We start from the raw sequence: 27985 nt of genomic DNA, 5'->3' as shown, positions 1-27985 counted from the left end.
GAGAGAGAGAGAGAGAGAGAGAGAGAGAGAGAGAGAGAGAGAGAGAGAGAGAGAGAGAGAGAGAGAGAGAGAGAGATGTAATTCAGGATGGAATTATTTTAGTGTTTAATGGATATTATGCATTTCTTTTTTTTCTTTTTGCACATGACAAAAAATGTTTTAAGGGCAAAATATTGAATTTTGAATATTTGTTCAGCACTCTTTACTGTGTTGCTAAATATCACAATATTATTATTTCTTCGTCATCTTTTGGGTAATACATATACTGTATTTTATTTACAGGCAATTCTGAAGGGAGACACCCCCCCCCCCCCCAGATTTTTTTACCTTCAAGCTGCGTACTCTAACACTGCAACAGTTTTTTTTCTTCACTGTAAACTGATACTGCTTTCTTGCCTTGCTTCATGTTTTAATTGTAATTTCACACGAGCAAGATAGCTTTTTGATGCACACATATAGTCCACATCTGCTACTTAGCCAACAGACACAATAGGCTCCACTGCAGAGATGTCAGTCTTCCCTGATTGGATATTAGAGGTTGATGGGAGGGTGTGGGATACGAGAGACCTCTTGAAGCTCCTGTTTTCTGGCCAGGCCACTCTGTAGGAGGGAGCGTTGGAAGGGAGCATGTGCTCTCTTGGCCTTGTCTGCTTCTTGCACATGTTTAGCAAGGATTTCAGTTCGGATCTAAAATTGTCATTGAGCCAGCAGTATATAAACGGGTTATAGCACGTGCTGCTCATAGCAAACCAGTGAAAAGCAAAATAAATGGCATTGTTAGAGCGAATGGTTTGACTGGATAGGAGGACGACATAACAGTTTAAAGGAAACCAGCACACAGCAAAGAGGATCACCACTAGCATCAGCATCTTAATGGTCTTCTTCTTCTTCCGGCGCAGTGCAAAATATTGCTCTGTCGTCACATCGCCTATGGCGTTTCGCAGCCACAGCTTCTTAGCCACTGTTGTGTATGCCACAGAGATGATCAGCAGAGGCAGCACATAGAGCAAGATGAATGTTGCCAAATCTAGGTACTTCCAGAAGAGATCCGATGGTTCTGGGAAGTCTGGGATGCACAAACTTCGAATATTCTCCTCGCTGCAAGTAAAAGATTGCAAGAAATGAAGCCAGTGCTGCATTTTTTTTTTCATATCAAAACCAACAATATCTATTCTGCTCCCAGCACGAAACAAGTTTTAATTATTAGAATATCCAACGTTTTTCATTTTTTTCTTGGGAGTTTTTATAGATGCTTTCAGAATAGAAATGTTTCTATGCTAAACCACCACATGATTTCTTAATGTATTTAAACCACCACCTGATTTCTTAATGTATTTAAACCACCACATGATTTCTTAATGTATTTAAACCACCACATGATTTTTAATGATTATTTGCGATATGACAATCTGTAATAAGCTACACTGACTCACTTATAAAAAGAACTTCAAGCCAATTGCACATATTCATGAATAAATCCGCCGCTGTGACCTGTTGCTCTATGCAAGGCAATCATTTCATGGGCAACAATTGACCATTGCCATGGAGATGTACTTAGCTGAGTTTCTAAAATAAAACCACATAAAAGGAACAGCACGTCGGTAACACTACAGGTCAGGTCACATCTACAAAGCAGTGTTACTTTATACGACACTCTCCTGCATGGCTTTGTAAATATGGCCTTTTATGTGCTATTCATCTAAGCAAGCGAGTATAAGGTATCTTGCGGTATGAAAAGTATCTTATGGAGTAACACCATTTATTAAATATGGACCATTATGGCGCATGCACTGAAATGGGGTCGTAATTTGTCTTCCATCATGCAAAGTGTTTTATGGATTAGCGATTACAGTATTAGTAAATCTGGGCTACATGTCTTGACTGGTCATGTCCTAATTGTCTTTATTTCCCAAATGTCTTGTGACTAAGTAACACTGCGGTCACCCAAAGCATACTGTAGTGCCGACGAGTATTCTAAAACAAATCTGGGGCAATCACCAACAAGACCCAGGTACATGCTGGGTACATCCTGGGTACATCCTGCAACATTTCAGTGACATTTCTGCAGAAAGACTAATGGCCCATCGGATTAACAGCGGGGGTCAAACTGAATGGGACTGCCAGGGACACCTGCTGTGTTAATCTGATGGGCCATTAGTCTCTGCAGAAATGTCACTGAAATGTTGCAGGATGTACCCAGGATGTACCCAGCATGTACCTGGATCTTGTTGGTGATAGCCACAGATTTTTCAAGGCACGTATAAGGCAAGTTTTAGAATACTCGTCGGCGCACCTGTAGCTTATATGCCATGTTATGACAGAGAAGTCATGATGGTGGTCTTTAATTGGACTCTTTTTTTTTGTACGTTCTAGAAATAGAGTGGATGTTAACATGTTATCCCCAAAGCAACTCTGTGTTTACCAGTTTTCCCAAATGAGTGGGGAATTAGAGAAAAATACCAAAGCCGCTTTTAATATTAGCGTTGTAAATGTTTGAAATTGTGTAGTGTGTCCCAAATTAAAATCATTTTAGATTGGATGAGGTGATAATTTAAGTGCAATAACAGTATTGCTATTTCTCTTAGCAATCTGCATAACATTCTGTAGGTACAATGAGTCCTTGTTATGAAAATATTACTATGTATCATTTTAGTTCTTAATGAACAGTAGATAGACACACGATCTCAAGAATCGGAAATGTACATATTTTGTATTTTTCTCTTAGTGATGAAGAGAACCATGTTTTTTAGCACAAAGTTTTAACTTGGACAGCTCATTATGACCAATGTCTCTACTGCATCGAGCATTGCTATTCAATAAGGCACCTGCTGAACTTTATTGGTCCATAAGGTATCTTATGGAATAGCATCTCTTAGTAAATATGGACCTAAATCCCCTTGTGCTTATGTTACCAAAATGATATTATAATGTAAAAAAGACTGCGGTCACATTTAGTAAAAGCATAGTAATTGTGAATTTGACTTCCTTTATTTGCAGTGGGGGCTGAAGTTATTGTAAAGGTATTCAACAATGAATAGTTGTACATATACAAAAGTCCCACCACTGATATTATTTTCCAGGTTACTGTTTGTTTGTTTGTTTGTTTGTTTGTTTGTCTGACTGCACAAATTGATTTTCAAAAATAATTTGATCAATAATGACATTGTAACCCTTAATGCATTGAAACCAGGATCACTCAAGTAGAAGAAATACATCCTTATACAAAAGTTTGCAAGCAGAGAATACACATTTCTTTTGACCCACTTGAACATGAATACTTTGGGATCATCCGTGGGGGACCGCTGCTTTAAAGAGAATAGTGAAAATAAATATAAAAGTAAAGGGTAGATGGTTGGAAATTATACAAGCTGCTTTAACAACTTTAGCATTACTTATTTGTGACACGGGTAGGTGTCATTTTTGTTATAACACGAACAACTAGAACATATTAAAAGTTACTAATTTTACTTTAACTTTACCAGATCCACAAATATCTTATAATATATGTAGCCCCCTTTCCCTATGCCTAAGGGAAACCACGGGCGACTACGTATGCTGCTAATACCTGTACGCTCACAGGAGGCCCGAGCCTCCGCTTCTGGGAGCCTGGGGTGAGCTCTCTCTCCTAGTGCAGCGCCTCCAATATGAGGGATCCCAGCGGTGGCGGGATGAGGAACCAATACAAACAGTAATAACAATACCAATATATATATATATATATATATATATATATATATATATATATATATATATATATATAAATAACTCAGTTTTACTTTAACCCCACAGTATGTAAGAACACAATACAATAACACACTGATGCAATACCACAATACCCCGTTGTGTCTTCCCCAAAGTACTGAGGGTGCCCTGGGCACATAAACAGAACAATTCACACCCAAATGTGAGGTAGCACTACCCCCTGTGGAGTGGTGGTGCACACTGGGTACCTTCCTGGTCATAGGCCTGACCAGGGAATAATGATATGAGGATGCTGGATCAGGTCCGGCGCCGCGAGCCCTCTGACATAAATTCCCTCACCCCTTATCCAGACATGATCCACGGTGAAGTCTGCAGCCGGAGGGGTACAACTCTCTGCTGCCACGTGCAGCCTGGTCCCAGGCCGCAGTCCGCCGCGTGGATGTCTGTCCACCAGCGCGGTTGTACAGCTGGGGTTCTAATGTGAATGTCCCTATTTGGGGCCTGCCCTATGACACTCCACTTCTTTGGAGGGATCGAGGCTCATCTGTGGCCTTGGGGAAGAGTTCTTGCCTAGTCCAGGGGCTTACTGGCTCCCTGGATGTGTCCGTCATCCCTGAAGGCTCCTGCTAGACTGCTGCTTGTTTCCTGCCCCGCGTAGGATATCAGGTGTCCCTCTAATGGCCACTTGCTCCTGATTGGTTAAAGCGGCCCATGTGACACACCCAAGGGAAATGTAGTCCGGAATGCCAAGATGGCTGCCACCACTCTTCCAGATCACGCGGAGCTGTACCAGCTAAACAGCTGATCAGTCCCCTGCACCGGAGGGAAGGTAGGTGACTCTACTAATAATATAATATATATAGCCTGAGCCTCTACAGGTGGGAGCCTAGGTTGAGCTCTCGTTCTCCTCGGTGCAGTGCCTCCACCAGAGAGGGATCCCAGCGCAGCAGGATAACCCCTTTCAGGACCACTTACAGTGAAATAATACACACCAGTATATAACAATTGGTTTACTAACAATAAAATAAAGATACACGGTACCATACAATATAACACACAAAATACAATAATAACAACACAGAGTGACTGTCCTCCAAAGTACCTAGGGTGCGTGGCACCAATATCTCTGGTGTCCTCCCCAAATGAGAGTCAGTCCCACGCACATGTAGGGAGTAGCACTACCCTTGTCGACTGTTGGGGCACTTAACCTCCCTGGGCACTCCTGTACCCAGGTACCGCTGAATGAGCAAAAAGGATCCGTCTGATCCCACAACATCTGCTGAATCCTCTCTCTCTGGTACACATAGCTGTTCACCTCTTGAGGGAGATCCAACTGGAGGGTGTCCCTTAATGTCTAGAGTTGCCTGTGTTCTGAGCCCAAACCGCAGGCTGCAGCTCACCACATGGCATCTCTTCACTGGTGCTACACCTGACACTATAAGCTAAAGGGTAGTGTCCCTGTCTCAGGTCTTCCATATAGCAGCCACAATCTAGAAGGGGACTTAGGACCTAGCTGGGACCTAAGGGACAAACCTAGTCCTAGTCCAGGAGAGCACTGCTCCGTGGACACTACCTCAACTGTTCTCCCCTTCTTCCAAGTGTCAGTAATACACTGTAACTGCCTGTAACTGCTTGTACTGTAACTGTCAAACTGTGTCAACATTGCCAATGCCATTGGCCCCTTCCCAACAGGAACACTACTAGCAACCATGGATGTAGAATTATTTTACACAAATATCCCCCACAAAGATGTGATTTCAGCCTGCAGATACTTTCTGGGACCACAGGAGCCACTCACAGAGACAGTGACTAAATGCATCAAATTTATTCTGACCCATAACAACTTCACATTTGGAAATGACACATACCTCCAGACAACCGGGACCACTATGGGCACTCGGATGGGGCAACAGTTTGCCAATCTGGTCTGCGGAAAACTGGACAGTGACTTTCTTTCCACCTGTCTCTTCAAACCCCTTATATACCTTCGGAATATCAATGACATCCTCCTGATTTGGACCTCTGGTGAACAGGACCTCCTACAGTTCCATGAGAACTTCAATACATTCCACCCGACAATTAACCTCAAACTCACCCATTCCCTGTACGAAGTATATTTCCTATACACCAACATTACTATAAAGAACAACCAACTACAGACTTCTGTATACCGCAAACCTACAGACAGAGCCAGCTATTTGAGGGACAACAGCTTCCACCCCAGACACACTAATCATGCAACTATCAAGCCATATGATACAACCGGATATGCTCTGACACAGCAGACAGACGCCAGCAGATTACAGCCTTGAGATTGGACTTCATAAACCGTGGATATAACCACAGAATTGTAGACCAGCAAATCAACAAAGCCACCAGAATACCAAGAAGTGATCTCCTTGAATACAGACAGAAAGAGACAAGCAATAGTGTACTGTTGGTTGTCATGTATAACCCACACCTAGAAGCCCTATACAAGATCGCCTGGGAACTACAGACCATTCTCCAGGAAGATACAAGACTGCAACAGGTATTCCCTTAAACACCCTTATTATCATACAGACAACCTCATAATCTCAAGAAAATGATGGTGAGGAGTAAAGTATTCAACAGTACAACTGAATGCCGGACAAGTCCATGCCAGGACGCAAGATGCAAAACCTGCGCAATGTCCACACAGCGGGCACAATACAAATACCACACAGGAATCTGGAGTACAAAATCAGAGGAAGATACACCTGTTCCTCCAGCAATGTCGTGTACCTCATCATGTGCATGAAATGCCCAGGGGGCTGCTACTACATAGGTGAGACTGGACAGGGGCTAAACAAGGGAGTGAATCTGCATCGCCACAGCATCACGCGGCAGAACAAGACACAGTCCTGTCGGCGAACATTTCTCTGACTCTGGCCATAAGATGAACGCCTTTTTGTCCATCTCAGGCTCTCATTCTAACAACTTGGATCCTACCTATGGGGTTCCCCAAGGCTCTGTTTTGGGGCCCTTACTTTTTTCTATCTTTATAAATGATCTGTCCACAGTTTGTAAGATAACTTCTATGTACATGTATGCAGATGATACCATCCTACATATTCACGCAGCTCTAGCCTCTCTGACTTTGAAAATCTAGTGCAATCTGATCTTCCAAACGTTAAAAACTGGATCATTAAAAAAAAAAAAATTTTTTTTTAAACACTGACAAAATAGAAACTATGTTACTTGGGATTATGACTACATTTCTAAAGCTTGACATGACAGAACTACTGGTCAGAACCAGCTCTAAAACTAATCTTGCTTAAGTTACTAGCTTTACGTATTTTTGTATGTGGCTTTAGTCCCATTTAAAATTTGATTTGCATATTGACAAAATTACATCAAAAATATATTGCAAATTGGGTGTACGTTATATAAATAAATCCTGCCTACGCTCATTGGTCAGAACGTGCATTGCACAGCAGATGCTAATGCCAATTATTGACTATTGGGATATAGTGTATGGTGCAGCATCCCAAATTCATCTCAGCAATCTTGACATTCCTTACAACTCAATATAGTGTTTTTTCTTACTATGTAACTACAACACCCACCATTGCAATATGGTAATTGGACTAGGTTTTCTATTCAGACACAACATACTGTATATTTATCCTGTCTTACCTTCACATACTTGGTGGACAGGTTATCCAATTATCTGAGCAGGCTTCTCACCCCTACTGTACATAGCACTCATCGCCTAAGATCCACCACCAGAAACCTCCTTATGGTTCCAAGGTTCAATAAAGAATCTGTTTTCTCTTCCTACTCTGACCGAACTCCCCACTACTGGAACAATTTACCGAGTCTCTCAAAACCACCGTCAAAGTTTTTTCAAGACTACCACTGTTTCTTACATTAAATATGGTTGTAATTGTAACTTATAATGTTCTCAACTTATTATTTTGTACCCAAGACATACTTAAAAATGAGAGATAACTCTCAATATATGTTTTCCTGGTAAAGTATTATAGAAATAAATAAATAAAAGGAGCTGACACCAGGATTTGAACCAGGCTCCACTGTTTTTTTTGCAGGATCACACAATGATGTCATGATCTCACAAGCTTGTACATTGAAGACCAATAGCTTAAATACAATGCCAAGCTCCGCTCCCTCCTGTGCTAGAGGAGCCTCCATACCATGTCTATTCCGGCTCCTCCTACACTGAAGAGATAAAGCCGCGTTGCTACTAAGCAAAAAGTGCAATAAACAAGAGCACCAGATTTATTAAGGCATAAAGATCCCTCTGAAGCACCAGTTCTGCATATGGAAGATATGGAATACTCACCCGTGTTCAGATTACTTTATTTTTATTTACCTGTATTCAAAGGTGAATAGTTTTTGGTAGATTGCATGTGGCAGGGAAAAACACGTAGCCATGATCCAAATGATGGTAATATAGGCAACGCCTCTGGCAGTAGATATTCGAGGTTTCAATGGATGCATGATTACCTGGAGGGAAAACAATACATAATAATAATCATGAGAATAATAATATTTCTTACATCATGGCTTTTTTCAATTTAAAGGGATTTACGTGTCATCCGGTTTTTATTATCACAATATAATTACACCATTCACCATTGGTAGTGATTTTATCTAGTTAGGAAATAGAAGAGCTACTATAACTGGATCTTCCCAGGATTTGAATTTGTAGCCTCTGGGGTCAATACACTAAAGTTGGAAAAACAAGTTACTTACAAAACATTGTCCAGAGTCAGAAACATAAACACTCTATTGGAAACAGGTGGCACACAAATCCTAACAACATAGACTTGATGAAACGGAATTCACTTTACTATACAGTTGGACTGCTTCTAGGCAACGGACAGCTACAGGTGACATTTGTTTAATAAATATTCTACAGAGAGAAAGGATGCCCTGGCACACATATAAGGGAAGGGTAGCATGACCGCAGTACTGAGCAACCTCCCTTCCTCTTCTCCCTGTTTTGTTAGCCATGGCACCCCTTCTCCCCTTGTTGGTGCTATGATCCCGGGCACTGTTAGGTTGGTCAAATTTCCATAGCCCATCAGGGGGCATTGATGGGTTAACTATGATAAGGGAGAGGTGGGCGGGGTGGATAGTGGTGGAGGGGAGAGGGTTGTGGAGGCCATAAATGGGGGAAGAAGTGACCTGGGAGCTCAGTCACATGCACCCATGCTGGGAAAATCCATGTGCAGGGATGTGCCTACCTGAAGCATGGTGGGGCCTCAAGGAACTGAGGAAGAACTCCTTCAGAGGTGAAATGAGCTCTCCAGAGTGCCAGTCATCAGGAGAGGCCAGATCCAGTGATCTGCATGTGGCTGTGCGGTGCGTCCCCCTGCACAGAGATATCGGTGCAGGCACTTCCAGCTGACCGAGCGGCTGAGCCCCAGGGAGGTTGCTTTCACAGTGTTATGGGAGGTGGGACTAAAGAGCAGGACCAGTTCTGCATTGAGACCTGATGGGAAGAGGAGGTTATGTCCAAGCCCTCTGAAGGTACCTCATACACTTCAGCAAGAAGAGAGGAGCAGAGGGGTGATAGTCCATCAGGTGGGGAAGCTGCTGCAGCTGGGAAAATACAGAGATCCCTTAGAGGCACTGGGGGCAGTTCAGGACAAGGTGGAGGGAGCCAGGTGGTTGCTGGTGGCCCACTGAGGAGTCAGGGGGCCAGAGTGCAGGGCTCCTTGGGCAGGGAGTCCAGAGAGGTGTGGCAAACAGCAGAAGGAGCAGCCTTTCAGTAAGATGGTGCTGGAGGCTTGACATTGGGTGCAGCACAGAGCACAGTGGAGTAGCGTATAGCAGCTGGAGTGGAGGATGTGGATGTGCAGTCAGTTGGGCGGATGGCTGCAGGTACTCCTGGGGGGTCAAGGAGTAATGTGGGACACAATTTATGGGGGGGGGGGGGTGCTTTTGAGGTATTTTAAAATACATTTATGGTGGGTTGGGAAGCACCTGCTCACAGGGAAGATCGAGGTTCCCAGGAGGGGGCCTTACCAGCAGGGGTGTAATAGGGGTAGCAGGGCAGAAGTTGTGTCTACGGTTAGCAGTGGCCAGGAGCCCGAGGGAGTAGGGATCCTCCCAGGTGAAGTTTCGACAGCATAGAAAGGTGCTGCAGTTTTACCAGGACAGAAGAGAAGTTTCTGGTAATGAAGGGGGTGAATGTTCCAGTAGCTGGATGGGCAAGTGCTGGGACCAGCATTGATCCCATAAGCAAAAAGGGAGGTAAGCCGGCAGATGCTAGTTTTAAGGATGCCTAAACATGCTTGTCTAGTCCATTGGGGATGCATCTTTCCAAGGAAGTCAAGGAAAAGATACTGTATGGAAAGGTGATTTTGTACAGATTTTTTACGCTCCTCCCAGATTATAATGAGGCATTGATTATGCTGGGTAAGAAGGGGAGGCGAGGACCGAAGACATAGAAAAGAGGCTGTTCCATAGAACATTCGGAAACTGGCTTCAAGGTTTTGCCATTCTGGCAAGTGTGATTGGGGGAAAAGCTGTTGCAGCACTACTCAGAGCTTTTCAACTACTTGGATACAGTACGGTTCACTCATAGGATGTGTGGTGGTATGACATTGTAGTAGTACGACAAGGCTTTTAGCTAGAAAATGTTGGTTTGAAAAAATGTCAGTTGGGATACCAAAGACAGGCATCTTTGACTAGAGCTATAAAACATACAGAACACCTACAAGCTCAAATTGAACCCCCAAAATACCCACAACATATATATAAGCATATAAGTTTCACAGAGGAGTGCTACTGAGCATGGCAATCTATATTTAAAACCAGAGACATAACATAAAACACAGACAAAGCTCAGTGCACATCCAGAAAAACTTATATACGGTACAGTGCCTAAATATACATGTATAAATAACTAATAAATAAATTGGTCTTTTAGTTTAACATTTTGGCCAAATTGTTGTAAGCCCTTGAGCCAAACTTCACAGCAGACCACGTTCAAGGGTCCCTACACTAATATAAATTCTTAATAACCTGTGCATTGCCAGGAAGAATGATTTATAATAAATCTGTCAATATGAGTTGCAAAAGTTCTAAGTCTGATTGAAGCTTTTATTAACCTGTACATTACCAGGAAAAGCACTCTGTATTAGATTTGTCACAATCACACTGCATGCAGGCAAGTTCCCCTGATAGTTGGAGATGCCATGGAGTGAGCTTTTAACCATTTAAATGTGGGAGGGAGTGAGCTTCAATTGGATAGGAGGTTGCCACCCTCCAAAACAGCCAAGACTAGCTGCACAAGAATTATAAAACATACAGAACACCTACAAGCTCAAATTGAACCCCCAAAATACCCACAACATATATATAAGCATATAAGTTTCACAGAGGAGTGCTACTGAGCATGGCAATATATATTTAAAACCAGAGACAACATAAAACACAGACAAAGCTCAGTGCACATCCAGAAAAACTTATATACGGTACAGTGCCTAAATATACATGTATAAGTAACTAATAAATAAAATGGCCTTTTAGTTTAACATTTTGGCCAAATTGTTGTAAGCCCTTGAGCCAAACTTCACGGCAGACCACGTTTCAAGGGTCCCTACACTAATATAAATTCTTAATAACCTGTGCATTGCCAGGAAGAATGATTTATAATAAATCTGTCAATATAAGTTGCAAAAGTTCTAAGTCTGATTGAAGCTTTTATTAACCTGTACATTACCAGGAAAAGCACTCTGTAATAGATTTGTCACAATCACACTGCATGCAGGCAAGTTCCCCTGATAGTTGGAGATGCCATGGAGTGAGCTTTTAACCATTTAAATGTGGGAGGGAGTGAGCTTCAATTGGATAGGAGGTTGCCACCCTCCAAAACAGCCAAGACTAGCTGCACAAGAATTATAAAACATACAGAACACCTACAAGCTCAAATTGAACCCCCAAAATACCCACAACATATATATAAGCATATAAGTTTCACAGAGGAGTGCTACTGAGCATGGCAATCTATATTTAAAACCAGAGACATAACATAAAACACAGACAAAGCTCAGTGCACATCCAGAAAAACTTATATACGGTACAGTGCCTAAATATACATGTATAAATAACTAATAAATAAATTGGTCTTTTAGTTTAACATTTTGGCCAAATTGTTGTAAGCCCTTGAGCCAAACTTCACGGCAGACCACGTTCAAGGGTCCCTACACTAATATAAATTCTTAATAACCTGTGCATTGCCAGGAAGAATGATTTATAATAAATCTGTCAATATGAGTTGCAAAAGTTCTAAGTCTGATTGAAGCTTTTATTAACCTGTACATTACCAGGAAAAGCACTCTGTAATAGATTTGTCACAATCACACTGCATGCAGGCAAGTTCCCCTGATAGTTGGAGATGCCATGGAGGGAGGGAGGGAGTGAGCTTTTAAATGTGGGAGGGAGTGAGCTTCAATTGGATAGGAGGTTGCCACCCTCCAAAACAGCCAAGACTAGCTGCACAAGAATTATAAAACATACAGAACACCTACAAGCTCAAATTGAACCCCCAAAATACCCACAACATATATATAAGCATATAAGTTTCACAGAGGAGTGCTACTTAGAACTTTTGCAACTCATATTGACAGATTTATTATAAATCATTCTTCCTGGCAATGCACAGGTTATTAAGAATTTATATTAGTGTAGGGACCCTTGAACGTTGGGGGTTCAATTTGAGCTTGTAGGTGTTCTGTATGTTTTATAATTCTTGTGCAGCTAGTCTTGGCTGTTTTGGAGGGTGGCAACCTCCTATCCAATTGAAGCTCACTCCCTCCCACATTTAAATGGTTAAAAGCTCACTCCATGGCATCTCCAACTATCAGGGGAACTTGCCTGCATGCAGTGTGATTGTGACAAATCTATTACAGAGTGCTTTTCCTGGTATGTACAGGTTAATAAAAGCTTCAATCAGACTTAGAACTTTTGCAACTCATATTGACAGATTTATTATAAATCATTCTTCCTGGCAATGCACAGGTTATTAAGAATTTATATTAGTGTAGGGACCCTTGAACGTGGTCTGCCGTGAAGTTTGGCTCAAGGGCTTACAACAATTTGGCCAAAATGTTAAACTAAAAGACCAATTTATTTATTAGTTATTTATACATGTATATTTAGGCACTGTACCGTATATAAGTTTTTCTGGATGTGCACTGAGCTTTGTCTGTGTTTTATGTTATGTCTCTGGTTTTAAATATCTTTGACTAGAGCTAATGATCCCTCAAAAGGACGTCTCCCTTTCAGGGGAAGTTCAGCAGTGCACGATCGGCTGGGTCATTGACTGTTAATAAGAAAGGGCAGTGTTAGTGATTTAATAAGGGGCGGTACAAGGTCCCTAACAGCTGTCAGTTTCGACACAATTGTCTGCAGGGGTTCCCATTCGGCAACCAAGTAAATTTGAAGGTGGTAAATCAGCAATAGATGCTGCAGTAAAAATTATGATGCAGGTGAGCATCGCAAGGATGGTGGCCTGGCTATACCATTATCCCAATAGGAAATGAGCTAAGTTGTTGGGGACAGGGTTCCGGTACAGGTTTTGGATTCTCTTTGTGGTAAGGAAAAGTGGAGTGAAACCTGGGGCCTAAAATCGGTTAGAGCAATGCCTGGTGTTGCAATGGAAAAAATCCAGGAGGTTAGATTAGGTGGGATTGGTAGAGATGGCCAAAATTTTCACCAGAATTTAAATCCGCCATGGATTGGCCAATTCCTTTAATCCGTGGATCAGTCACAAGAAGGCAGATATTATTTTTTTCTCTAACAGTGCAAATCCATTCCATGGATTGCAGATTCTACAAATCCATGAAACAGATTAACAATTTGTTGACGGATTTAATTTAAATCCGAAGAACAGAGGTGGATGTGGAGTGTCTCCAATTGTATATACATATATACTTCTATACTGTGTTACCATCACTTTCCTCTAGGTGCTTTTCCAGCTCTGGGAGAGGTAATCCCCTAGAGTAGCCAGCAGCACCTGCTGCCTAATTCAGAAGGCTGAACAATAGACATCTCTTGGACATATGATAATAGACAGCGACAGTGGTGCTAGCCAGCGACAGCAGTGCTAGCAGGCAGCTGGTTTAACTCATACTGCCATAGCTGCTGTTCAGAAAAGCAGTGGTTATGGGTTCTAGTCCTGTTCGGTCTAACACCAGTACACCATTCCATGAGACATTGGGGATCCAACTGTTTCCAGTGTTACTGTATGCGATTTCATAATTGTTGAGAGCCATTGTTAATAATGTTATGTTTATTTTAGGTCACTTGACGGTGGATATATGGATAGTGTGTGAATCATATGTTCACAGGAATGAAAAGTGGGCTGAGGTGTACCCTTGTGAGAAAAATCTGGGTTTGAAGATGGATCAAATAGAATTGATTTGGTGGGGCAAGAGATGCATGATGTGGGGCAGTTGTTGCCAGAGCTGTTCATTTTTATGAGGTATAAGTAGCCTCTGTGTGCAATTTTAGTTCATTTGGGGGGGCAACAAAGTTTAGTCAGTTCCATTGTTGGAGTTAATTCACGCAGTTGATCTTGCGCAGTTGCAGGTTCAGTTTAAGGGACTAAAACTGATTTAGTCTGAAAATGTTTTCAGAATGGTATGGCGAGGTGCTTGAGATTCCGGAGCAATTGAGCTGAGCAGAAGGAATTGCCAATTTGGGAGGTCGAGGGTTTGTGCATGCAGAATTTGCATCTTGAAATGTGGGTTTATATAGGTGAGATGGGGTTTACCTTTCTGCCCTAGGGTTGCATCTGTTTAATGTACAGTATCATTCTAGGGGGTGTTGGAAAAGGCGATCCCGGAGACACACTTCCAAATGAAAACAAGAATAGCAACAGGGACCCATGGGGCGGGCTCTCCAACAACAAGCCCCTTATGCCGTAAGTCCGGACGCTGGCTCTTAACTATGAGGATCCGTGAATCTTGCCCCCCTCCACCCCATCCGACGTGATCCCAGCCTACCCAGACTCACGATTGGGTGTCCTGCTTCGTTTGCCTCCTGCAGCACATCTTGTGGGCTGGCGAATGCCAGAGTCCATCTAGGAGCGCGCACGGATCACACTCGGCATTAAATGCCGTCCCCGCTGGTCCCTCTTCCAGATTACGCTTGCGCAGTGATGTCACCGTCACGCAGCACGCACCCGCTATGCGCAGCATTCACGCACGCTTGCAGAAGCTTCCTCGCTCCTCTACCTAAGTGGTACGCCTGTGTTTATACGCTCCAGCCAACCACAGCCAGGCATACTTGTGAGTATGCTGCATGTTCATTGGACTGCCTTGCTTCATATGCTCAGCATGCCCTCTGGCACATTGGCTGAGCATAATCTCTTGTTTGTGCGCTGTGTTCACTACAGTCCTAGCCTCCTGTCTGACCTTTGCCTAATCTTGTCCTGTTTTGCCTGACCTCGCTTGCTTTTTGGATTCCGCACTTCTCCGCTCCTGACCCCGGCTTAGCAACGATGATCCGTACCTCTCTGCTCCTGACCTCGGCTTTCCCACGACGATCTGCACCTCTCCAATTCCGACCTTGGCTAAAGTACCTGCAACGATCCGTACCTCTCCAATCCAGACTTCGGCAAGTATCACTGACCATCCAGACCTCTCCTACCCCGACCCGGCTACCTCGACCTATCTACACTCCAGACGCGCCCACAAGGCTGTGGGTTGGTATTTTATCAATCCGCACCTAGGCCTCGCGGTCACGCCTTGTTTGTGCTGAGCGCATCGTTACAGTAACACAGGCCGCTGTGGAAGCCTCCCTTTGCATGCCGATCTGCTCCGCTGGGCTCCTTAGTTACCGGGAGCTACCAAGTCATAGAGCCAACCCTGCACACGTCTCTACTGTGAGGGGAACTATCTGGGGCCTAGGGGCAGGCTTTGGGCATAGTCCGGGAGCTTGACAGGCTGCCCAAACACTATTTTACTCCTCCCAAGCTCCAGATACTCTGACAAGATCACCTCTGTACCGCGGAGGAAATCCGGTCCCTTCCTGTCTCTTCCGGCCACGCCAACCCCAAAATGGCCACCGCAATACACATTACACCATCTGAAGGGCCATGCCAGTCATAACATGGCCGACACAATACTGTTGCTTCTCCTTACTAGGGAGTTGTTCTCTACACCAGGAATTAAGAAGGGGGATCCCTGCTACATGTATATTTACGGTTTAATAAAAGTTGTGTCTGTTTTATTTCCAGCTCCAAAATGTGTGGTTATTGCACCATGTGTGTTAATGTGGGTCAGTATGTTGGGGGTGGAGTATGGGTAGGAGGGAAGAGAGCCTGAAGGTTACAAGGACAAGATAGAAATAAATACTGTATATGTAATGAACTGGATAGACATTTTGCAGAGTATATGGACCAAATGGTCCTTATCTGTGTCTCTATAATGTCTTGTTCATTTCAAGTGGTGAGAAGTCAATGCATTGTTATCAGTATTTTAACCTGATTCTCCCTACATTGAATAGGGGGTTAAGAAAATACAGGAACCTATTCAATTTGAAGTGAAGCAGGTTCCTTCTTTTCAGGGAAGCTTTGTGCCACAGTTATTCTCTGACCAAGAGAAAATGTCTTCAGTGGATATTGAATAGTTGCTGTAGAGAGACAAATTCAAGAGAGAACAAAAAAAAAAAAAGAAGCAAAAATTGGAAAGGGAAAAAGAGAAGATCTGGGACCAGTTGAGGAAGAGAGATTAAAGGTGTGTGGTTATCTGAATACGACAGTATTTCACACTCTTTGTTATTGATTTGTAACTCAGGACACAATATATTCACTTTCATTCTGTGAGCATACAGAATGAGATGTTCCTACATGTATAATGAACGCTTACCTGGTGTCTGTCCACTGCTATCGCTGTTAGGGTCAAAGCAGAGACGTGAAGAGAGCAATATTGTGCAAAGCGGCTGACGTGACACATGACCTTACCAAACATCCACGTGCTGTTCACAAAACGAGCCTGCAATGAAATCAAAGCTGATTAGTCGATCATATTGTGAGGAAAGGAATTTCCACCCCCTGATAGCCAGAGGTGCCGTCAATACATTACAACATTATATTTATATAGGTAGAGGAGAGACAGGTAAATAAGGCACTTGTTCTGTCTTATTTCACCAACAGCCAGATAAATAAAGGACGTGTTCAGCCTTATCTAACCGGCAGCATAATAAATAAAACACTTGTTAAGCCTAACTCTACCCTAATATGCCAGCCTAACCCTTGCCCTAAAAAGCACTCTTACAGTCCTAATAATCTCGTAGAAAAGAATTGCCGCCTAAATCAGGGAGAGGGAGGAGGTTATAGAGCAGACTGAAAGGTAAATAGACACTTAAATGTCTATATAATCAATATTTAAAACTGTTGGCTTTTAGAAGCCTGGTTTGTTTAACATGCAGCAAAATTAGAGCTAACTCCTATTACAGTGCACAAACCCCAAAAGCTGCTACAGAGACTGCAATTCATTAAACCCCTTGGCTGCCTGAGGAGTCTGCCACACATTCCATGTGTACAGAATTTTGCAAGTCCTGAGCAGGGCTTTGCCCTTTTCCCAGAAAGGGCGGTTCAAGTCCAGAATAGAAACACAGAATAAGGATAAGTGTCTCAATGTAACAGACCTTTTTGGCAAGCTGTTCTCTCTCCAGAGTTTCAGGATATGCTTCTCTGATTCAGACGGGAACCCCGAAGAAGTGGGAGCTCTGGGTTCTTAAAGCCCCTTAATGAAGCAGCTGGGACCTGGTTAATTTACCAAGCCTTTTCTGAAGCTGGGATTAACCAGGTCACTGCTGTACTCCAGACTTATACATAGGTCTGCCAGGAATAGTGAGTTCACCCTGTCACACCTCCCTTCCAACCCCCTCCTACCCTTGCCACCCTTTGCAAAATCTCTCATATCTCAGAGAATTTAAAAAATGCATCCACATTTGAACCAATTTGTTAAATGGGGCTAAAAATAATGTCTCAGAATGTCTGGAGCTTGAACACCCCCCAAAAACGCAGACTGGTCCTTGCGGAGGCGATGAGACTTGATGTTGGTGTGGCCATGCTATAGGAAACCAACATGTTGCCTAAGGACCAAAAATGGCTAGCACACAAACATTTCCTGTGTGTATACCAGGCCTCATCAGAATACAAAAAAGGCAGAGTAGCAATACTACTTCACAAAAACCTTAATTTCCAACCTGACACGATTAAAGCAAACAGAGAGGGTCGGTTTGTAATTGTCATAGACCTCCTTAACCTCATACAGGTCACTCTGGTTAATATCTACGCCCCTAACACAGACCAGTATGCGTTCTTCAAAGAGGCACTTTGAAAAATTGACGAAGGCCCCTGTAAACCTCACTCTTAGACGCGTCGCCATGGCAACGCGGCGTCAAATGACGTCGCGAGGACATGTGATGTCACTTAGCCATGGCAATGTGACTTCATGACGCCAATGCCGGAGCCAAGGTAAGAAGGGGGGAGCGGAGAGAGGGGAGCGGAGAGAGGGGAACTGCCGGCAGGGGGGCGCAGGGAAAATAGTTTGCACTCCCCTGCCGTACATGGTACCTTTCAAGAGTTTATTTGTCAAAAACTTCATAGAGCTCTACTTACAAATCATGCAGTTTATTATAAGCAGAGCTCTAATACATTTTTTGACAAACAATCTTTAAAAATACCCTATGAAGTGTTTTATTTTTTCTCCATATATGATCGCGCATGAGTTTTGGCCACACTGTTTGAAGGTTTTTACCCCGCAGAAATAATAATATGCTCAAATAATTTTTTGGGATTAATGTACTTTATATAACTGGTCTTTCCTGTTTTTACCAGAGTTAAACATATTAAAATGTTGCTTTTTGGTGGCTAACATCTCCAGCTGTAAAACTTGACAGCAAAGGTCTCCGTGTTGCTTGGCAGTGTACTGTAACATTTATTAGTACTGAAAGCATTAGAGCGCCTTACTCTGGAAATATCTAGAAATGTTGTGTTACTGAAAAATTAATGTCAATTAATAATGAGCTTTACCTTTATCAACCGAGGCAGCTATTTGGCTGAAAATCCCCTTTGACATCAAAAGCTTTTCTGCCGAAAACGCCTTGAACTGCCTCTTTAGGCTGCGCTTATAGTGCCGGCGACGCGACGTCGCGTCAAAACAAATGCATTGCCGCAGTCGCGTGCGCTGGAAGTCATCTCAATTTGATTTTTCCAGAGACCGTAACCTGACGTCGCCGTCACTATAAGCGTAGCCTAAGTTGGTATAGACTTACCCCCCAAATGGTCACCACAGTGAATTTGTATTAGGGTTTATTATAACTATAATCCTTGTGACGTTGGGATCAATGGAAGTTTTTCTTCACAGTGTTGGGCATAAGACGCTAAGCAAATCCAGATCCTGCTGTATACTCCGTGGCCTTCATTTTTCTCTGTTTAGAGCAGGGCAGTATTTAAAAATATATATTTTAATTATATCCTAAGTTATAAAACAATTCTTACAAGCAGTACGCTGCCTTATTTGTTAAAAAAAAAAAATGAGGAACATTTGGTACATGTCTCTGTACTATCAATTTAATACAACTCCTGTAGGTGATAGGGCTGCAGCTTTATAATATGTGTGATGGAAAGGGGCCCAGGGACCAGTAAATTTAAGGTTAAGCCCAGCCCTTTGTCCCTGCCCCTCCTTCCCTGGGGCTCATCTGGCCAAATGAGCTACCCTGCCTTAACATGCCTGGTAGCCACCTGCATACCATATAAAAGTGTACTCTTTATTCCTGAGCGCAAAAATGTATTGAAAGTATAAAAATGTGTTTGTGTAACAATAAAGCAGAGCCAGAGTCTCTGGACATGCAGGGCTGAGAAAGCCTCGGTGCAGCCCACATGTCCAGAGAAAATGGCTGCTGCTGGGACTGGAGGAGGAGAGATGCAGGGGGCAAAGGAGAAAGTGTCTAGGAACAGAGATCGGGCCAGGGAGGCATCCGCATGAAAAGCGGTACAAATGGTTGTCTCCCCAGCAGGAGCGGCACCATCCCAGCGGGAGATACCCTGTCGACCAGGGGAAGCCATTTCCGAGTCCCTCTGGTATGCGCTGCTCCCATTGACCGTTTGTATTTTCCTCCACAAGCCTCCTCCACAAGCCCGTCAACTCTGAAATCCCGCCCCAGCCCTGATTGGCCAATGCAGGTAAGCCCTCGCCTCCTGATTTGTCTGTGAGCACCATCCATACTGTGATTGGTCAACAGCCCCTCTACCATGCTTTTCTATGATAGCCGGGAAGCTAGGAAAAGAAGAACCCACACTGCGCTCCACAGTTCATTCTGATTCTGTCGTGGAGGTGAACTAAGCAAAGTGCTCAGAGGCTTTTCCAGAGAAACCCGAAAACGAGGCTGAGAGCCTTGCAGTGGAAAATTAAAAAAGGTGCTTTGTGCCACAGGACTGTAGCTGTACCGGAGAAGCGGAGAGCAGTGGGTATTTTGAAAGTGCTCTGCCGCAATTTGTACCAGAGAGGTCTGGACAGTCCCTACCTCATTGGAGAGTGGAAGCAAGACTTGGGTAAATCTTTGATGTGGCGTTCAGCATCTAGCTACTGTAGCAAGTATTCCACCCCAGTATGCCCCATTTTTATCGAGTATAGCTCTGATTGTGTTTTTGTGTTGTGCATGTTGGCTTTCATTGAACTGCTTTGTCCTATCTGGTGTCTTGGTTAAGTTGAGGTCTTCCATGACAGACATTCGTAGTGGCACAGCAGTGGGATTGCCAGGCTCTGGGTTAGAATACTCGTAGGTATTCTGGACTGAGTGGGTCTTGAACCTCAAGACTTCAAAACAAAAAATTCCATGGATTCCATTCACAGTCAGAGCCACCTCCCTCCCAAAGAAGCCAGCTAGTGGACGAGTGACCCAAGCCAGATCATGGTGTCTTACTACAAAGCCTGGACCAAGGACCAACTCCGGGACCTCTGTGAAGAGCAGACTTTAGAGACTGAGTCCTGAAGCAATAAGGACAAGTCACCGACTTTGTCTAGCAGCGGCCCTGAGAGAGGGGACAAGCGAGAGGTTCCCTCCATGCAGGCTTCTGCGCATGCGTGATCCAAACCTAGGCTTGTGATCCCGGGAGCAGAGAAGCGTCCCGTAACGGAGCGGCAGCGTGGCACGCTGGAGGTTCACTCGCAGCCATCAGATTCACCTCCGTGTGTGGCTGTTACAGCCGGGGAGCTGTACTAACTGCTCCAGTCCTTGCTGACTTATCTGGGGACCCTCTGAGTGTTATTATCGAGTGCGGAGCCCAGCTGATCAGAAGGGAAATCCCCTATGAAGACGCTGACCGTTTGAAGAGGAGTTCCTAGGAAAGGCCTGCATCGCAGCTGCTGTTCAAGGCGCCCGCTGAGAGAAGCAAGCATCTGACTCCCACACCAGCAGTCGCCGACTGGTAACCTGTGTGTTTTATACACTCAATGCTCATTACTTTTTACTTGATGTACGCAGAATATTTTTCCCTATTTTAATATACACTTGTCTTTGCATACTTCACTATTTGCGTTGTGCGCTGTTTTTTTGTTTCCATCCATCCAGCAAGGCAATCAGAATCATCTGCTACCAGCTCCTAGAAAGAAGAGAGAGCTGATGCTGGGAGATCAACATCTGATCTTGCCAGCCGGATCACCACTGCATTGGCCGCCCTGGGGATGTGGCTGCACTGGAGCTCCAGGGGGCAGTAATGCAGTTTCTGACCACCTGGGTGACTGCTCACGCCCAACCTTCATCCCCCACATCCAGCTGCAGTTCTGAGGTCAGTCATCTTCACAGCTCTCCTACAACAGATTTGCCCGCTTTTATAAGGAGAAGGATGACATCAGCAGATTCCTGCGGTCCTTTGAGCACCAGTGTTTTATGCACCAACTACCACAGGAGAATTGGGTAAAGTTTCTGGCTCCCCAGCAAGGCAGCGGTTTCCCATGGTGAACTGGACCGAGAGTACACTGGGGACTATGTTAGGTATATAAGGTACTCCTGCTGTGCAGGTATTCGATCACCCCAGAGACTTACCAGGTGCAGTTTCCTGCCATGGACAAGGCACCCCATGACTTCCATGCAGTTTATGCTGCCCGGCTGCAGTGATGGGTATCTGGATGTGAAGTTAGTGCTTTACAGGGCTTACTGTATCTAATAATAAAAGAGCAGGTCTTGCTAAAATGCCTCCTATAGTCCATGAGTGGGTTAAATACCAAAAGCCCACCACCTTCCGGCTGGTTGCCAAGATGGTCGCTGACTTCATGGTGGCCCAACTCCAGCTCCGCTGGCCAGACCCACCAATTGTCCTGGCTGCCCCACCCTCAAGAGCACTGGTTCTTCTACCAGCCGCAGCCCCAGCTCTACGAGCATCCACTCCTGCTTGGGCCACAATGCCCCTCAGTTCCCGATCCCGGCCAACCGACTTCCTCCATGAGATGCTGTGCTATGGCTGCAATCACACTGGGCCCCTGAGGTGGGACTGTCCCACTGCTCCTGTGGCCAGCTAACCCCACTCCCCACCGTGGCATCCTGTCTCCTAAGTGATGACCGGCTCTTCGGCCACCACCCTGGTGATTCAGCCATTCTCAGGCACCAAGACCCAGTGAGGCACCATGATCAATGGGGTGTGTCCAGATGGCTTGCACCACAAGTACCCCTGCCAACATCACCTGTGACCCATGGTCATCAACAGTCAGCGGGTTTCTGGATTGATGGACACGGAGCTGCAGTTACACCGGAGTCCAACTCCCCAGGATCCCCTTCCTGGCAACAAGGGCTGATCCCCTGCACCGCCATACTCGGATCAGACAGTGGCTCACCCAGGCAATCAGCAATACCAAAAGATCAGGGATCCCACCTGGACCTGGTATCGTCCCGAGCCTGATACCCCAAACAAAAAGAACTTGGACTTTCTACAATTCTACCAGGTATCTTGGGCTGAGTAGGACTCAGGAGCCCCCTTGGCCTCAATCTTGGGGCTCAACCCAGGATGGGTCTTGCCCCAGAGCTCCTGGCTTAGAGGGGCGGTGTAATGGAAAGGTGCCCAGGTACCAGTAAAATAAAGGCTAAATCCAGTCCCTGGCCCCTGCTCATCCTTCCCTGGGGCTCAACTTGTCACCAGACCCCTGAGCTACATTCCCGGTATCCCCTTGCATCCCATGTAAAAGTGTACTCTTTATTTTCTGTGTGTAAAAAGGTATTGCAAGTATAAAAATGTGTTTTGTGCTCTGGACATGCAGGGCTGAGAAACCCTTTGTGCAGAGTAAATGTCTGCTGCTGGGACTGGAGGGGTGGAGAGGGGCAGGGGACAAACGAGAAAGTGTCTAGGGGCGGAGATCGGGCTAGGGGCCCATCCACCTCAAAAGCAGAACAAATGGTTGTCTCCCCAGCCAGAGTGGTGGAAACCCAGCGGGAGATATCCTATCGACTAGGAGAAGCCGTTGCCGAGTCCCTCTGGTAGCAACTAATCCCATTTTGCCATTTATATTTCCCTCCACGAGCCCTTTAACTCTCTAAGCCTGCCCGTAGCCCTGATTGGCCAATGCAGATGAGCCCTCGCCTCCTGATTGGTCCCTGAGCAACATCTGCACTGACATTGGTTACCAGGCCCTCTACCATGCTTACCTACAGTATGGTAGCGGGGAAACAAGAAAGGGGGAACCCGATCAGCGCTCCCCAGTTCCATCTGATCCTGCAACGCAGATGAACCAAGCGTTGTGCTCCGAGGCTGTGCCGGAGACATCCGAAAATGAGGCAGAGAGCCTGGCCAGTGGAAAATTCAAAAGTGCTTTTTGCTATGAGACTGTAGCTGTGCCGGAGAAGTGAAGAGTGGGACTTTTCAGTTGGACTTTTGAAAATGTTCTGCCCTAAATTGTACCCGAGAGGTCTGGACTGTCCCTAGCTCATCGGAGAACAGAAGCAAGCCCTGGATAAGCTCAGCACCTACCCAGCTAGGATTAACCACCTCCCCGCCCCCATGACCCTTTTTTTTGGTGAGATTGTCTTAATATTGCGCTTGCTGGCTCTGGCTGGAATAAAAATTATTTATTGAACTGCTTTGTCCTGTCTGGTATCTTGGTCCCTTGGTTAAGTTCTGGTCTTCCATGACAATATGAATTGGGAGGTTGTTACCAGGGATAAAAGATTGGGGTTGCCAAAGTACAGAATAAGGGTTAATGGATTGAAAGTCATGTATAAATGGAGAGCCCGAGGAGTCTTGGGAGAGAACAGATTTTTACTGGATGATGTTCTTCATAGTCAAGATATTCAATAGCACAGCATTAATTGACGTATATCCCCTGTCCAAGAGGAAATACAAAGGGTGCATTACATACAATAACAACAATTCCTTCAGATTTGTGGAAATAAAAAGTAGCAATGCTGCACAGTCAAATCCTTTCAAGGACTCAGGGAAGGCTGTTTTTGCTGTGTAACACTTGCTGGGGAGGTTCATTATAACAGACTGTGCATATACTGTACAATGTGTCTCTGCTCCCTGCTAGGGTCGTCAACATATGCCACACTCAACAGTTAAGCTTGAAAGACTCTGCTCAGAGGAATTTTAACTACAGAACAAGTTTTAGCATATGCAGAACAACCAGGGTGGTTCAACAGGTGGTCTTTCAAATACAGAACATTAAGGACAGTGAGGATATGTATCAATATGATGCAATTTGCTTCATAGAACAGTGTGAGACTTTCCTTTTGCACCGATTTGCATGAAACGTTATTTGAAGCCTTACATCTGACAATTAACATTTCGGTGAAGAGGTGGGTTTAAATGACACAGAGAAAGGAACATACTGTAGCAGCAGTTATCCAAACATAGATACAACCCACAACACAATTGTGACGAGCCACAGCTTCCCAAACTGCTCCTAAGACAACACTATAAATCGCTTAATGTTGATGCAAAGTATAACACTGACGGTATGGGACATTGACTCAGATATTGCGTGAACTTATCACAATGCCCATTTCCTATGTTTTGTATCAATTCCCAATACAGTTCAGATAGGAACCTAGTGATAGCCGAAACATCACAGACAAGGAATCACATGTTGTTTTGTACAGGGTTGTATTTTTTGAGTAGATTATAAAACCTATTTACTAAACACTCTTCTGCCATAAGGCACCTTCCGGCACTGGAAGGAAGACACCTTACAATCCCTTCAAGTCAATGAGCTGTAACACGCTATGTCTTATGACACAATATTGCTAAATAAAACAGTAACTTTGCATTTGCAACTATACAGCATTCACTCTTCAAGCAACGTTTTAATAATTGTGATGCTGCTTTGCTGTTTCAGCACTGAAGGGTTTTCTATAAATACATCAAAAATGTAATAAAGTTATGCAGAATTACATGGTACAGCATGAGTTTGATATTTTGGAGCTGTAAAGATCATTGTAAAAGAAACTAGCCTGCGGCTATAGAATTGGAATAGAATTGTGCAGTATTCATACTTAATAAGTATATTTCACTGAAAGAAAACTCAAGTTGTGTCAAGCTCAGTCTTAATATTTATGCAAAGCTGAGTATTTCCATAATAAAGGTGGACCATATTTCTAGTTTTGACTAACAGAATATATTTATAAGACTTGCTTCCCAGAGCTTAACTCTCTTCTTCAGGTCTATAAGTCTTATATTAACCCTCTCCCTGCCAGAACTGGCAAACCACTGCTTTACTATGCATTGCAGGCTCCTCTGGCAAATAACCAGCTACATTGAAGGGTGGGGGGGGGGGGGGATCCCTTAACAGCAGCCAGTAAATATACAGCCATAATCTCTGTAAATCTCCTAATATGCTGCTCAGATTGTAAACTGCAGGGATTTCCTTTCCTATTGACTGATTTTGTTTGTTGCACTTATTGTAATAATTCCCTGTATTGTATTGTCTCTTTTGTACAGTGCTGAGTAGACTGTGGGCGGTATATAAATAAAGATATACATAATGATCCAGAAGAAAAGATATTAATGCATTTATTTTTTTTGCACGGGGAAATTGTATATATTCGTTGCATATCTATAAGGAGCACGTTTAATTGTGAACGTGATTTCCCAATATCTACATATGCCATTGTTTAAAGAGCCTGTATAATTCGGTTTTAAATTCCCTCTATGAACTTGCATTTTCATTCTGGGGAAACAAGTCCAGCATTCTGATGACTATTTCGGCAGCAAAGCCTCGTCTAGCTGCCAATATAAACCTTTACTTCAAACCCTTTTGCACATATTACTTTTACTCTGTATTTTCAAACGGATTTTTTTTTTTTAGCATGTTCTTGTATAGTGCTGCAAGTTTTTACGCAGCGCTTTACAGAGACATTTTGCAGGCACAGGTCCCTGCCCCGTGGAGCTTACAATCTCTGTTTTTTAAGTTCCTGAGGCACAGGGAGATAAAGTGACTTGCCTAAGGTCACAAGGAGCCGACACAGGAATTGAACCAGGCTCCCCTGCCCAAACTCAGTGCCAGTCAGTGTCTTTACACACTGAGCCGCACCTTCGCCCTAAACTGATGACATATTTCAATGTGAAATCCTGCCGTTTTCTGTTTCCTTTACATTTTGATAGTAGAATATTTTTGCAGCTCCTATTAAACCGTGGTGTGCTAAATAAATCCCTGTTTTAAACTCAACTCTTATCCACTGTAAATGGTGAAATGCTGCACCATTATATCCTCACTTAGAAACTTTAAGTATCCCCTAATGCAGGGATTCTCAGACCTGTCCGCTGGGTGCCCGTGGGCAAACTGCATTTTTGGGGTAACCCATGAGTATTTTATTCATATGCACATTTACCTGTGTGCCAATGAAAGTGACCCCCGAGGAGAGATTAGAGAACAACTGCTTAAAGTTCTAAATACTAAATTACTATAATACATAGTAACATTTATGATAAGGCTTTTGCAGTTACACTTTGTAACATTTATTATAAGGCTTTTTCACAGTTACATTTTGAGACCTAAAAGCCAATACACCGACTTTAAATGATGAAACAACCATTCAAATAATAGGGGAAAAGTGCTTCCACTTTATTGCGACTTCCTTATAAGTTGCTAAGTGCCACTGTGGCTATAAAGTTGGCAGCCTATGTTTAGTTCTCTGCCATATAACTGTGCTCTGCTTACAGGTAACTCTCAATGTATTTTTCCTGGTAAAACATTTGGTAAAGAAATCAGTGCACCCAGCTATGCAGTGAGATTCCAGTCATGTCCTTACCAATGTGAATGGAGTGTTGAGCAGGGTGATGAGAATGTCAGCCACTGCCAGGTTGACTATGAACAGGCTGGTGGCAGAATGCATCCGTTTGTTTTTGATGACGACGTGACAGACCAAGACATTCCCAAAAAGCGAGAAGACTATAATAAAGGAGTACGCCACAATCAGCAGGGCTTTCACCATCGGGTTTTGGGATTCTGCTCCATATCTCCTCCTGCCCACAAAGCTCTGCCAGTCTGTCAGGCTGTAATTATTCCAGAAGAAGCCGGTGATGTTAGGGATTTGGAAGGTTTCCTTCAAACTTGTGTTGTACTGCAAACTTTCTGATCTTTTCAGCACGCTGGTCAAGCACAGGAGAAACAGCCAAATCAGATGAGACATCACTTCTAATGAGCTCCTTCCATTAGTGACTATGAGGGGCATGAAAATGCTGTGTGTTTATTCCAGGGGAGAATAACAAAGTAGAAAGAGCCTTGACTGCATGAATGTCTCACCCATTTTCTTAATGACCGATGAGATGATAGTTTTTTCACAGAAGAGCAACAGATGTCACCTACGTTCACTGCTCAGACAGCCCTGACATTCAGACACCGTTCTTCTGTTTTCTTCCAGGTCCCCTAACAGCACATTTATATATACTGTAATATGCAAGCACTGATCCCACACTGGCTGCTGAGGAAAATCCTAGCTCATTGGGCTGAATCTCATTTCCCATTCTGACGTGCCTGATTACTCACACTTTATCTTTATTCCTACCTCCCCACCTCCTATTCCCTGCCAAGAAATACAATCAGTCTAACATCCAGCAGCATCTCAGCACATACATTATCTTGCCTGTCTGCATGTAAGATACTCTGGGTATAAGGTTTTAACTGGAATGCCTATTTGTTGGTAAATGTTATTTGTTTTTTTTTCATTGGCATGAAAAGACCCAAGAGAGACTGTCATGCAGGTGACCTTGGCATACTAGGCACTAAGGTGATACCTTAGTACCACTTTTTTTTATAAATACACAGATATCCAGTAAGCTCATATAAAC

The 27985-nt window shown here is 43.9% G+C and overlaps 1 protein-coding gene across 1 annotated transcript; it reads right to left on the bottom strand.

Moving 5' to 3' along the window:
- Positions 1–27985, bottom strand: GPR83 (G protein-coupled receptor 83). Its single transcript, XM_075592501.1, has 4 exons — positions 26947–27985; positions 16572–16697; positions 8057–8190; positions 1–1098 (listed from the first exon to the last, which is right to left on the bottom strand). Exons 1-4 carry the CDS (start codon positions 27367–27369, stop codon positions 474–476), a joined length of 1308 nt encoding a protein of 435 aa, XP_075448616.1. The 5' UTR covers positions 27370–27985; the 3' UTR covers positions 1–473.

Source organism: Ascaphus truei, chromosome 3 (assembly GCF_040206685.1).
Source record: "Ascaphus truei isolate aAscTru1 chromosome 3, aAscTru1.hap1, whole genome shotgun sequence".
Classification (NCBI taxonomy): Eukaryota; Metazoa; Chordata; class Amphibia; order Anura; family Ascaphidae; genus Ascaphus; species Ascaphus truei.
This window is presented reverse-complemented; position numbering and strand designations above follow the sequence as displayed.